General features: G+C 45.3%; 1 protein-coding gene and 1 long non-coding RNA gene across 5 annotated transcripts; both read right to left on the bottom strand.

Moving 5' to 3' along the window:
* Positions 1-2,378: 2,378 nt before the first annotated feature.
* Positions 2,379-4,960, bottom strand: LOC125520717. Its single transcript, XR_007288790.1, has 2 exons — positions 4,174-4,960; positions 2,379-2,638 (listed from the first exon to the last, which is right to left on the bottom strand). It is a non-coding gene; the product is annotated as an uncharacterized LOC125520717 (long non-coding RNA).
* A 2,558-nt stretch (positions 4,961-7,518) lies between these two features.
* LOC125522351 lies at positions 7,519-10,357 on the bottom strand. Of its 4 annotated transcripts, XM_048687414.1 has the most exons (4): positions 9,870-10,357; positions 9,451-9,547; positions 8,275-8,573; positions 7,519-7,860 (listed from the first exon to the last, which is right to left on the bottom strand). In XM_048687414.1, the coding sequence occupies exons 2-4, from the start codon at positions 9,509-9,511 to the stop codon at positions 7,834-7,836; spliced, it is 387 nt and encodes a 128-aa protein (XP_048543371.1). In that variant the 5' UTR covers positions 9,512-9,547; positions 9,870-10,357; the 3' UTR covers positions 7,519-7,833. The 4 variants fall into 4 exon arrangements, 1 of the variants encoding a protein (XP_048543371.1); XR_007289738.1 differs by lacking the exon at positions 7,519-7,860 and having other exon boundaries at positions 7,893-8,573; positions 9,759-10,357; XR_007289737.1 differs by lacking the exon at positions 7,519-7,860 and having other exon boundaries at positions 7,893-8,569; positions 9,759-10,357.
* Between the last annotated feature and the right edge of the window lie 2,404 nt (positions 10,358-12,761).

Genomic DNA, 12,761 nt, shown 5'->3' with positions numbered 1-12,761 from the left:
TCGATGGAAGCCACGCTGCTTCTCCGCTGAGATGGCGGGGTAGCTTCGGCAGGTCGCTTGCTGCGATCTGCTTCTCGTTCCTCTATCGCTTGTACCCTTGCCTGCAGCGCCTGCAGTTGGGTCTGCTCCACTTTCTTCCTCCTCTCCTGGCATTTGTAACTGCCTACGTCCGGAAACCCAACCTTCCACGGAACGGAGCCTGGCGTGCCTCGTGTCCGTCCAGGATGCTCAGGATTCCCGAGGGCCATTGTGAGCTCGTCGTTCTCTCTGTCTGGAACGAACGTCCCTTGCTACGCTGCATTGATATATTGTTGAAGCTTCGTGACGGGTATTCTCAGTTGCTCATTCGTCCAAACGCACTTCCCCGATACAGGGTTCAAGGTTCTGCCAACCCCGAAGAACCAAGTCCGGCAACAGTCGGGCCAATTAAATGTCTCTGGTTCGACCCCTTTATCAACCAGGTCATTCTCAGCCTTGGCCCACAACGGGCTAGAAAAAAGAAGAAAGACGAGAGTTAATTAATATGTGTACATACGAAAATAATGAATGCATCAATTAGCTAGTCAGCACAGGCTTAACTAATATATATACCTGGCCGGACTCGGTTCGGTCACCGGAGCCGTCATCACGGTCTCCTTCTTGTACCGGCATTGGGTCACCGGAGCCATCATAATCATAGCCTGCTTCTTCACCCTGTCCTTCCAGACCACCGATGTCGTTGAGAAACGACAAGACGGTGTCACTTCCTTTTGCGATTATGTCCCCCAACATCGCTTCTGTTGCTTCGTCTCGGGGGTGCTCCATAGTTTCTGCAAATATTTACAACATGGCAATTATTATTCAAACATGACAGATGGGTATATTAGTGGCAAATGTAGAACTAGCTAGCTAATCACAATAAGGAATCATATTAGTGGCCTCGACGCTGCTTCTCAAGGGTTTGGGGTGGCCTCGGCAACGCTTCAAGGGTTTGGGGTGGCCTTGACAACGCTTCAAGGGTTTGGGGTGGCCTCGACGACAACGCTCTTTTAACTTGGTAAATTTGGGTGGCCTCGAGAGAGTTTGTCGGGTAGGGGCGCGACGGGAGGGGGTAGGAGACCGACATCGTTTTTTCTAGGGTTTGGTTGTCTTCGAGAGTTTTGGTCGAGCGAGATGGCCGGGGGGTGCTCCCGTGGTATAAGTTATCACGGTCGAGAGGGGGTGCTCACTTTTCTAAATATCTAACTTTTGCATATATGAACATATATACACAGAGAACATACATACATATATACACTTTTCTAAACATGAAGCAGGTGGATATATTAGTGGCAAACGTAGACCGCTAGCTTTTCCCGGGTTTGGGGTGGCTTCGGCAACGCTTCACGTTTGTCTAGCTACTGTCAAAGGATTCAACAAAACCCCTCGGCGTTCCTCGACACTCGACCCCTCGACGACCCTCGCCCCTCGAACCCTCGACGACCCTCGAACCCTCAGTGACCCTCGACCCTCTGCCCTAGTTCGCGACCCTCGACCGCTCGGTGATCCTCGACACCCTCATTCCCGATAAAAAAGAAGAAGAAAAAAAAGAGGAGATGAAGAAGGAATAGAGGAGTAGAAGAAAAAAGTCTTCCACTCCTCTATTCCTTCTTCTCCTCTTTTTTTTCTTCTTCTTCCTCTTCTTATTTTTTCCGACGTCCCCCCTCATGTAAGGTCCGACGCCCCCCCCCCCCCCCCCCCCGCCTCATGTAATGTCCGACGTCCCCCTCACTTTAACAAAGAACTACCTTAAAAAAAGACTTGCTTCGCCGCGGGTGCTCGATCGGTGCGACGTGGACTCGGTGGAAACACTTTATGAAAATGCGGTGGTGGCCAGGCCGGGCGGTTTTCTTTTCCTTCTTCATTTTTTCCTTTGTTTTTTCTTATATGTTTGTTTTCATTTTCACTCTACATTTTCGTACATATGACACTACAAGAAATCTGTTAATCCATGACAGATTTATACCGTCACACATAAGCACATAACTGTCATCAAAGGGCACCCATGACGGATTTAAAATCTGTCATGTATATCGCGTCATAATTTGACCACCACACATTTCATGACGAATAAATGAACCGTCACAAATCTATGACGGTCTTTGACTGTCACCGATCTCTGGCAGGTAACGGCGTTAACTTGCAGGCCATGCCATCATCTGACCTGGCAACTCGCAAGGATCTGACGTGGCGGCCTTTAGAGTTACCAGCCCACTTTCAGTTCTGGGCCTTCAAGTAATCGACCCAATTAGGATGTTGGCCCACAAATTTAGTTGTGTGACAATGTTATCATTGGCCCTATTATTTTGGGCAGCCCATTAGCATTTGAACCAATTCGGATTAAAAAAATAAAACCAGTATTGATTACCAATACGCCAATCACACCAATCACAAATTAAGCATCATTAAGGTCACATTAAGACAACCATTAGAACATCACAAGAACCATGCAGAACCATAACAGCCTATGTCAAAATTACAAAAAAACGTCACATGAGACATTACAGATATCTCAGTACAAAATATGTTTAAGGCCAGCAAGCCATGTGTCATCCTCGCCAAGATCGATGTCAATGCTGTTTCAATCACACACGATCTCCAATACTCAACAGTGGCGAACCTTCAAACCAAAGGTCAAAGATGTTAGTGAAAATAATGGACAGTTGCTATATATTTGAAAACAAGCAAGTTTCCAATTATTGAAATCATAGAAATTATACTCAGATACAACATACACCTGGTATAAAAGAGTGGCATTGTCAAAGGATTTTCTATGAATGAAATAGACCAGTGAACTGTTGTGACTTGTGAATGAGATAGAAAGGGGGATCATAAAAGCCTGCAGCTTGTCAAACATATATCACATCTTAAAGTTTTGTTGTGTGTGTTTGAGTGTCAAAAGAAAAGAAAAAAGGCAGAAAACCAAAAAATGAAACTACTAGATTCCACTAGCTTCAAACCAACTTTTAGCGCACCAATATATCCACGAGAATCTACTATCACCAACACAACAACTTCATACATCACTATTGAGCTGATGTTACAATCATGCCCATTGTGGGAATTCCTACATTCTAAACAAATGGAGTTTGAAACGATAAACCACTTACATGTTATCTGCTAGTATTAGCAAAAATAAGACCAGCTACATAATTCAAGTGGACTAAATGCGTCAGCATGCCATCCTTAAGCGACCGACCAATAGGCTGCCCTGTTCTTCACGTTGAACAATTTTACTGACTATTTGTGCAATGATAATGAATAGAGACATTTTCTAAAGATGTACATGTTTAAGAAACAAGATTTCTCGTGACATTATATAAGTTAATCGTAGCTAATTGGATTTTACTTAAGGGAATAGATCGGCACTCTTGATTACTCTGAATACAAAATCAAAATATCTGAGTGTAGAAGAGATCATCTCAAACTGTGTCGCTCTCATCTTGAAAGACAATGGTTCCCAAAATTCATTGAGCTGGTATGATCTAAATTTATTGGTTGCATGGTTCAACAATGAATTTCTTGATTTACTAAAACAAAGCATAATTTCCCAAAATACCACTGAGATATACAATATAATCTAGGCATGTTATTTCTTTAGAACAAGGAGGTACATTCAGTATGCTACAGTGGACTACAACTGTTCCAGAAGGATAACAAAGAACAGAAATACAAAATTAGGTAGCATAATTTCAATCCTAAGGTAGTTTCTCGACAATAATTCAAGTCATCCCTTCTGTACTATACATGGGAATCTAATAATGCAGCTTAATTGAAAAGACGTATCAATCAATAGCGTAATTCTGATCCTATGGTAATTTATGAATCTAATACTAGAGTAAAGCTATGTTCAATCTGAAACAGCGGAATATAATACTAAGGTAGCATCGCAGCTTAATTCAAGGCATCGATTCTCAAGTATCTAATTTGAGAACCTAACATAGCAAAACAAATCTCAAAACAGAGAATAGACTTGCAGATATGAACTAATAATAAATCTCAGAAACAAGGGACTGCATGACAGATTCGACGACACATACATCTGATTATATTATTCAAATAATCATAGGTCCAACCCCAACTATCATATTGTGTGCATATGAAAAAGAGCAACGACGACGCGTACTAGAAGAAATTCTAGATTGATGCACGTACAGAAGACGCTGTTGGTGGAGTTCATTGCGACCTGGTTCCTGGCGGCGTCGCTGATGATGGAGACGTAGGAGGGCGTGGTGCAGTTGCCATGGTGGCCTGGTCGTTGCCCATGATGTTGACCTTCTGCCACATGCCAACGCAGGAGTAGGTCATCCCGAGGTCGATACCGATCGATGGACCAACGCCCTTGGTAATCTCCTCCTCTGCTCTCTTTTGGGTTCGCTGGAAGACGGGAGCAGCGCTCAATCTCGTGCGAGCTCTCCTGTTGAACTCAAATCCGCATGCCCGCCGTAGGCCGCGCCTGGGTTCGGTGGATCCCAGTTGGGCGCCGGTGCTGGCTAACGGAGTCGCGCCCCAGTGAGGTCGCGTCGCACCTCACGCCCCCCTCTGGCCGGAGCAGTCGCCCGCGCCTTGCTCTGCTGCCTACTGTCGACGGAGGAGAAGGCAGGGGAGGAGCAAGGCTGGGGATCCCGGCGCGATCTCGATAGATCCGGCAGCTGGCTCGGCGGATCCAGCAGGGGTGATGGGGCGCCGTCCTTTTCGCGACCAGATCTGCTGAGCATGGAGTAGCACCAGAAGGGAGCGGAGTTGGGCGTGGCGGTGCTACTCTCGACGCAGCATCTGGAAGCCTCGATCTGAAGGTGAATCGGGGGAGGTGGGACGGCAGAGATCACGGGAGGTGAGATAGAAGACGGAGCACAGGGGAGGGGGGAGGGAGGGGCTTCGTTCCTCTCGATGGAAGAGCAGCCAGAGGCGGCTCGGGTTGGAGGAAGAAAGGGGAGAGCGAGAGGGGTGACTGTGCCTACCGTTGGATCCGAGGGCGATGGACGGTGGTTATACGCGATCCGTGGGAGGGTGGTATGGACCAATCAGAAAGCAGCTTGGACGCCATACAGGATACAACACATCAGCAGGAGCCATCCGTGACGGTCTGAATAGTTTATATAAAAAAAGTTTAGACCTGGCTAGGCCCAGCTGGTCAATCTGTGACAGTTTATAAGAACGTCAACAGAAATTCGTCATGGATTAACAGGTTTCTTGTAGTGTGGAAAAAATTAAAGTTTCTATACAAAAGTGCACAATTTTTATGAACGAATTACAACATCTAAATTAACTACACATCTAAATAAATATAACTACACATCTGAAATTTTCCTAATCTTAAAACTAAAATAAACATAAAACTAAAATAATCTAAAAAACATGTAAAACATCTGAAAATAGCATCTAAAAACATCTAAAAATCTAATAGCTAGCACAGCGCAGGGGCGGAGGGGCACGGCGCAGGGGCCGGCGCCGGCGTCGACGGGGCAGGGCAGGGGCGCGGGACAGGGAGGGGTGCGGGAGCTGGCTGGTGCTCATAGGGGGCGGCGGGGCACGGTGGGCGGCGCGTCGGGGCCGGCAGGGGCGCGAGGGTCGACGCCGTCGTTGGGGCAGAGGGCGTCAGCGGCGTCGGCGGTGATGTTGAGCAGCCTGACGGCGTCGGTGGCGGCGGCGACAGCGACGTCGAGCAGCCTGACTGCGTCGGTGGCGGCGGCGACGGCAAGGTGGAGCAGCAGGGGCGTCGGGCGGCGACGGCGAGGAGGAGCAGGGGCGTCGGGGGAGAAGAAGTGATGGATTTGGTCGAAACCGCTAACTGTTTTCTTATATACCCAGGGCATTGGTCCCGGTTCATAGCACTAATCGGGACCAATTCCTCCTTTAGTCCCGGTTGGTGCCACCAACCGGGACCAAAGGTCTCTTCTCAGCAGCCCAAAGGGCGGGAAGCAGAGGCCTTTGGTCCTAGTTAGTGGCACCAACCGGGACTAAAGGTGGGGCATTGGTTCCGATTGGCGCCACGAACCGGTACCAATGCACCCCTTTAGTCCCGGTTGGTGGCACCAACCGGGACCAAAGGCCCTGTGCTGCCCGTGTCGGGGCCAAAAGTTTAGTCCCACCTCGCTAGTTGAGAGGGGTGCGCAGTGGTTTATAAGCCCCACTGCCACACCCCTCTCGAGCTCCTCTCCATTGCAGACTTACGGGCCTAATTGTTACTGCTATGCCTGATGGGCCTATTGGGCCTTCTGCGGGCCTGAATCCTGGCCCATGGATGGGTTTCCAGTCGTATTCAGGCCGTGGTGGCCCAGTAGGTGGCAATTTTTTATTTTTTCCCTATTTTTTTGTTTTATTTTTTTGCTTTATTTATTTTGTTTTGTTTCTACTTACAACAAAATACTTATTTATTTTATTTTACTTTATTCTAATTACTTATTTATTTTATTTTATGATAATTCTTTTTTCTATTAAAGTTTCTAACAAAAAAAGTTCTTTATGAAAATTCTTTTTGCTTTTAATGATTTTGAATAGAAAATACTTTGATAATTTTAGTTGCATCAATTTTATATAATTTTAGTTTCAATAATGCTAGAGGTTGCTTATAATGTTTTGAACAGAAAGTACTCTGATAATTTTAGTTTCATAAATTTTATTTATGTTACTAGCAAAAAGGCCCGTGCGTTGCACCCGATGTACAAAAAATAAATATAGGCTTAGACAGTTGAAAAAGACTACCACTGAAACAACATTGCAATCAGTCAAACAATCATATCATAACAAATTTTTCAAATGATTTTTGTTAAATATAATTTTCAAACAATAATTACTTTTTCAGTTTGAAAATCCCGTACCATTCTCAGAAAAAAAAACTAATAATTAAACATGGATATGCTCTTACTTGATTTTCCACATGGCAAGTTGAAACAATTTTTGTTATCGAAATCGAAGTACAGTATCAAAAGTATTGGGATAATATTTCTGATCAAAATTGATGAATGATTTCAGTTTAAATAGTTAACAAACAATGCAATTAGATCTCATTGCTGCATGCCTAAGGCTCAAACCCAAGAATAGCCATGCACCCATAGTGAAGAATAACCATTCAAACCATCAATAAATTCATTCAAAAAGATTGGTTGCATGTACTTCATTTAGAATTCGCAACCAAGAGTCAAGTCATGGGTGTAGGTAAGTTTCATAACTTTAGAGATATTTCACTTAGCTAGAAAAATAGTAGGAAACTAAAAAATGAATTAAATCGATGGTCATGGCTGGCTGTCAAATAGTGTCAGTGTTGGGAGACAATGATACAACTAACCAACCCCACATTGTATGTAATTATTATTTTTCATAGGGTGCAATTGTTCAGGTCTAGAGTCATGCAATTGTTGCTGGATAAATTTGAACGAAATCACTAAAGGCCTTACATGATGAAGCTCGCTGGCGACGGATCGAATTCATTGAGAATGTCACGGACGAATTCCTACGCATCTTCCATCCTATCTGAATCATCCAAGCCTAAATCTGATAGGTAGTTCACACGACAAATAGTTGATACAATAAATAGTAACAACAGAGCATCATATTGTAGCAGCAAAAATAACAATCCTTTCTCTCTTATTTTTTCTCATAATAGCAGCAAAATAAAAACCCGTCCTAAATCAGGAGAGTAATCTTATAGTGGCCGCCGCCTTCTCGTACACATGCCTAAACCAACCGTAGCACACCAGCCCCAAGCACTTATCGAGTTTCTCTGATAAATTAAACTGTAAACTGTAATAGGGGTGTGGCAAAGTCAGTAGCACAGTAGCATCAACCTGGGGATTGGCCTCGAGGCCGCGGAGCTTATAGGGCACTGTTTTTTTGCTTCACCTGTAATGCAGGGAAAATATCAGTTCGTTCACCAAGGCTTGCTCACGTTTCAACATGGGATATTTTCTTTTCATGCTCGTGCTCACAAATTATAGAAATGAAAAAGAGCTTAAGGGCAGCGATTCAGGGATACAGACTAAAAACGCAGACCAAACAGTACATTAAGCAACTTTACAAATTGATTGTGAAAAGCAACAATACATCCACATATACAGGGATACTGGCCAAAAAGCAAGTTAAACAATTTACACTATTTCAACACCACATATTGATTGTGAAAATGCAGACCAAACCGTACAAGTTTTGTTCTAATATATAACTGAAAAAGAAAGGATTTTCGAACCACGCTACTGCAACAGTACAGTACTCCAGTTCATACAAATACTGCAGCACTCATCTTGTGGAACAAATTACCTTGGGCATATCCTTCGAGGAATAGGGGATATCAACAGCTCGGGAATTGATTCTGGTGGAGAAGCACAGGAGTTTGCTGGTGAGGAGCTGTACGGCGATGAACGAGAAGAACAACTGGCCGACGGAGACTCGGAGAGGCGGACCAGACGCGCAATCGGAGGGCTGCTGGCATCCAACCCAGGTATGGCCAAGTGGGCATGAGATACAGTTCGAGTCCTTCACCTCGTAAATCTTCGGCGGAGGTTCCTTTGAGTTCAGCTTGCACAAACACAAATCAGCCTCAACAATCCCTTTTCTGTCTTGAGCAGGAAAGCAAAAACAATAGCCATGTCAATCTTTGAAAATTGATAGCAAATGTTCCCGTGTGTTGCAACGGGAGAGCAAGAGTACACACTGCATTATCTAACTTCGCAATTGCATCGATAATTCAATTTATTAACGTGAATTAATTCAGGTCACAGACATAATGTAACTTTCACAATAATTATCAGAACCTCAAGATAATTCAGTGCAGGCAACCAAATAAAAATAAAAAAACGATGAATAAGAATATGGCCATTCCTCACATCTCACACAAGCTTCGAGTTCAACAGAATTAGACAGTCCGTTAGTGCACTGCGAGCTAAAATCATAATTTCACACCTATATAGTATGTTACACAGACATATTATTAATGGTTGTCACCAACAAAGCACATCTTGTACGCCCAGGGCCAACATCATTCAGCAAACCACAAAGTAAACCAAGGAGAGGAGAAGCCTGCTGCTCAGTTCAGTAAGGAAAGGGTTGTAAATACTCTCGGTACTGGCAATAGATTTCGCAACGAACGGGATTATAGAACGGCTGCAGAGACGGCACTAAACAAAACTCCGGTGTTGCTGCTACTTTAGTAGGCATAAGTACTGACAGTTTAGCAGACTATAACTATTAGTGCGTGCATCTTTTACCATTGCCGCCATTACTACTTGATGTATAAGGATGGCACAAGCAGTTTTGTTTTGTTTATGGAGGTGGTTTGTGTCTTTCTACCTCGACCCCACCATTCCATTATCTGTAATGCTCTTATCATCATTTTTATCCACTCTGGCATCAGCGATGGTTTTGTTCAACTACAATAAACATCCACTGCATTTCCATCACTTGTAAAAATGTTTGGCAAGAAATTAAGTGTCTCACCTTGTAAAAATGGTTTATTTGGGGCTCCCTCTTGGCCCCGGTGATCAGGTTGCAGCTCCATCCATATTTTGCGAGTTCGTCAACGGGCTCACAGGTACTGCAGGAAATATATAGATTATTGCCCTCAATCATGTGTAATAAATTTGTACATTCTGTCTGTATTTGTTAGTTATTTCTAGCATAAAAATTAGGTAGTAGCAGCGCCTCTAAGTGACAGAATGACATACACAGCAGCATGCCAATCATGGCTCACAAGATTCATAGATATGCAACGAAGAAGAAAAAAGAAAAGCATGTGTATACGAAACCTGCATTAGTGCATCGTTCTGAACACACACAAAGTAGAAGAACGCCCAGGCAGAGTCAGAATCCTGTCAGGAAAGAGGCAGGCACAAAATCAAGAAGGCGTGCGTGCATACCGGCACCTCCAATAAGGAAACCGTGCAGCCGCCACTCCATCCGCTCTCGCAACCAGCTCGGGTCAACGCGGCCGCGCAACTGCCGCTTCATCCCCTCTCGCAACATCCTTCTCTCGGCTGGACCACCCTCCTTGGCTCCTTGCATTGCTGGACTACGACCCCGACCTAAGCTCGCTGCTACCCGATGGCCTCCTCGGCCTCGAAGCAGCAGTGGTCGTGGACTTGGGGGGGGAGGAGGGAAGGCCGCCGGGGAGCTGGAGTCTCGAGGGAGTGGGAGGCGCACCCGTGGTCATCGCCGAGAGGGGCTGCCGGGGTGGCGGCGGCGGCGCTCGAGGGATTCGGGGTCAGGACGGGGGGAAGCCGCCAACGGCCGTGGCGTCAGTGGCGGCGCGCGCCGCCGAGGGGTGGGTTGGGGGGCGGAGGGGAGCGGCCGGCAGGAGGTGGCGGCGCGCTGGAGCTGGTTGAGATGGGATCGGGAGGTAGGGTTCTTTTTCTTTTATCTCGTCCATACCAGTTCGTTTGGCTTATGGCTTATAATATAGACTGCAGGTTTAATACCATAAACCACAGGGACTTTTTTGTAAAAACGCCGCGATGGTGAACCCGGCCGACTCAATCCGTGCTTTATTATTACTAGCAAAAAAGAACCCATGCATTGCAACGGGAGGATAAAATTTTCGTATGCGCCAAGCAATCCATTCGTGTTGCCACTTCTGTACGCCACCATCATCGACGATGGCCATGTGGTCCAACTATTCACGTCTTTCAATTCCAAGCCGATGAGCTTGGTTGTGAGGCAATGTCGCGTACGGGAACTTGTGATTGAACTTAGGTATCGTATATGTGACTTCGCCATACAAAATGGACCTATAGTTAGTGTCAATCGGCAAGCGATTAAAAAAAGTACGAACTGGAATACCACTTCATGGATAGAGTATTGAACATTTTTTTGTATTTTATTGAAGTACCGATTAGATCAAAGATGAATGAATTTACGCAAAGCTCCTGCCATATGGTTGAGGTGGACATTCCCTCTAGGAAATTGTGAGTGCATATTGCGTATTAGAATCCTTTCAATCAGGTCCATACCCTGAGCTAATGTTTATTTAGGAACTTGAAACTTAAAAAGCAAAAATTCATTGGACCAGAATTTAATACCCTGAACTAATTCTGGAGCTAATGCTGGCCCTTGCTCCTCGTGTGTACAGTAAAATAGAAAAAAAATCAAAAAAAATCTGAACTTTTTTTTATGTCATACTTTCACAAATATTTGTTTTGCATGCAAAATTTCATCGCGAAATTACATTGGTGGAAGTCATATAAAAAACAAAACCAATTCTGCAAGTAATATTTTTAGAGCACCAATTTTGTTTTTTTACGAGGCCTTCTACCAATGTGATTTTGTAATGAAATTTTGCATGCACAACAAACATTTATAAAAGGATGCCAAAAAATCAATTTTTTGAATTTTTTATCTTACTGTTCACACCAGGACCTGGGTGTAGAAACTCTAGGTCCATTTAAGTGGTCTTCCATTTGCCTTCACATTGGCCATGCGCTGGACGATTTGTGCACGATCAATCGTACTGATCCAACCGTACATGCGGTAGACAAAGTGGAGGCCGTCCGCTAGCTGCTTATAGTACCGTAGTTCCGATTAATCTTCCCCCAAGGAACCAAGGACGGCACCCCACAGTACCTGCGACACGCACGCAGCCGGCCATTATGCTTCGCCGCCTGCGTATGTACCACATCGCAAACCACGCTGACCGGACATAGCATCCGCATGCCAGCCACGCACACCACGAGTTATCCAGTCGATGTCGTCTCCCACCCACCAGATTCACATCTCTGATCCAAAGATGTGGGTTGGAATAATGGCGACAGTCCAACAGAGCCTTGCTCCTCCACCAGCCCCTCTCTCCCTCTTCCTTCCTCCTTGCCAGCCACGAGACACTCTCCGTCTCCCGCCCCCCCTTCTCCGCGGGAGCCAGGGAGGACGCCCAGAGAGATGCGGGAGTGCGCGGCCGCGGGTGTCCGACCAGCCGCAACTACCAAGGCTTCTTTCTTTGTTCCATTCACGCCCGCCCACGGTACCACCTCGCCTGCGCGCGTCCCCTGCTCCCGTGCTTCCCCTTCGTTGCCGTTGCGCTCGTCGGCGAGGTGAGTGAGCTCCCCCCTCCCTCTGTCTTCTCCGCTCCCTTTTCTCTTCTCTCTGATCCCTCATCTCTGTCTTCTTTCTGATCCGTGCACCACCGGAGCGCCATGGACCGTCTGCCTCCTCCTTGTGTGTTCTCGTTGTTGGCCTCCTCCTTGCCCACCGAGCCGTCCCATTTCTTTCTTATCGTGTGTGCACAATTCTCATGTCTGTTTGTTGATTCCTGAGGAGACTGGTTGATATTGCAGACAACCTGCGAACGTATTTAAATTGGGGAGAATTCTTTCAATGAAGCAAGGTGGTACTATTCCAGGCTACCTTGATTAGAATCTTCTGATGATAGTATGAAAGGGTGCGTTTGATTATCACATAACTTTTACCATGGGTGCAGGCCCTGCCAGGCCCATCTGAGCGACGGGAAGAAGCGAGGCGGCAGCCCAACTTGGCGACGTACCAGGAAATCAAACGCATCTTACGAAGAAACAAAGCGACGGATGACCAGAAGCAATCACCCTTTAGTACCACCTCGAATATGTTTTAAATCCAAACTAAAAGCGTAAAATCACGGGAAGAAGCGTATTGTGACGGTGAACCCACGGAGTCAATCCGTGCTTTATTATTAGGGATAGAGGGAGAGATTAAAGTTTATTATATTTTGTTTTATTTTGTTTATACTTATATATTTTATTAAATTTTATATAATTTTGTTTCAAATTACTTATTTATTTTATTTT

Source organism: Triticum urartu, chromosome 7 (assembly GCF_003073215.2).
Source record: "Triticum urartu cultivar G1812 chromosome 7, Tu2.1, whole genome shotgun sequence".
Taxonomy (NCBI): domain Eukaryota; kingdom Viridiplantae; phylum Streptophyta; class Magnoliopsida; order Poales; family Poaceae; genus Triticum; species Triticum urartu.
The sequence above is the reverse complement of the archived record's forward strand: the minus strand, read 5'-3'. Positions and strand labels throughout refer to the sequence as shown.

What these genes read in the sequence shown, in the direction of transcription:
- LOC125522351 (XM_048687414.1), bottom strand. Translation starts at nt 9,511, where the DNA reads ATGGAGCTGCAACCTGATCACCGGGGCCAAGAGGGAGCCCCAAATAAA. An exon ending in AAATAAACCATTTTTACAAG is followed by an intron (nt 8,574 to 9,450) that starts GTGAGACACTTA and finishes TTCCTGCTCAAG; the next exon opens with ACAGAAAAGGGATTGTTGAG. An exon ending in CCTCGAAGGATATGCCCAAG is followed by an intron (nt 7,861 to 8,274) that starts GTAATTTGTTCC and finishes CCTGCATTACAG; the next exon opens with GTGAAGCAAAAAAACAGTGC.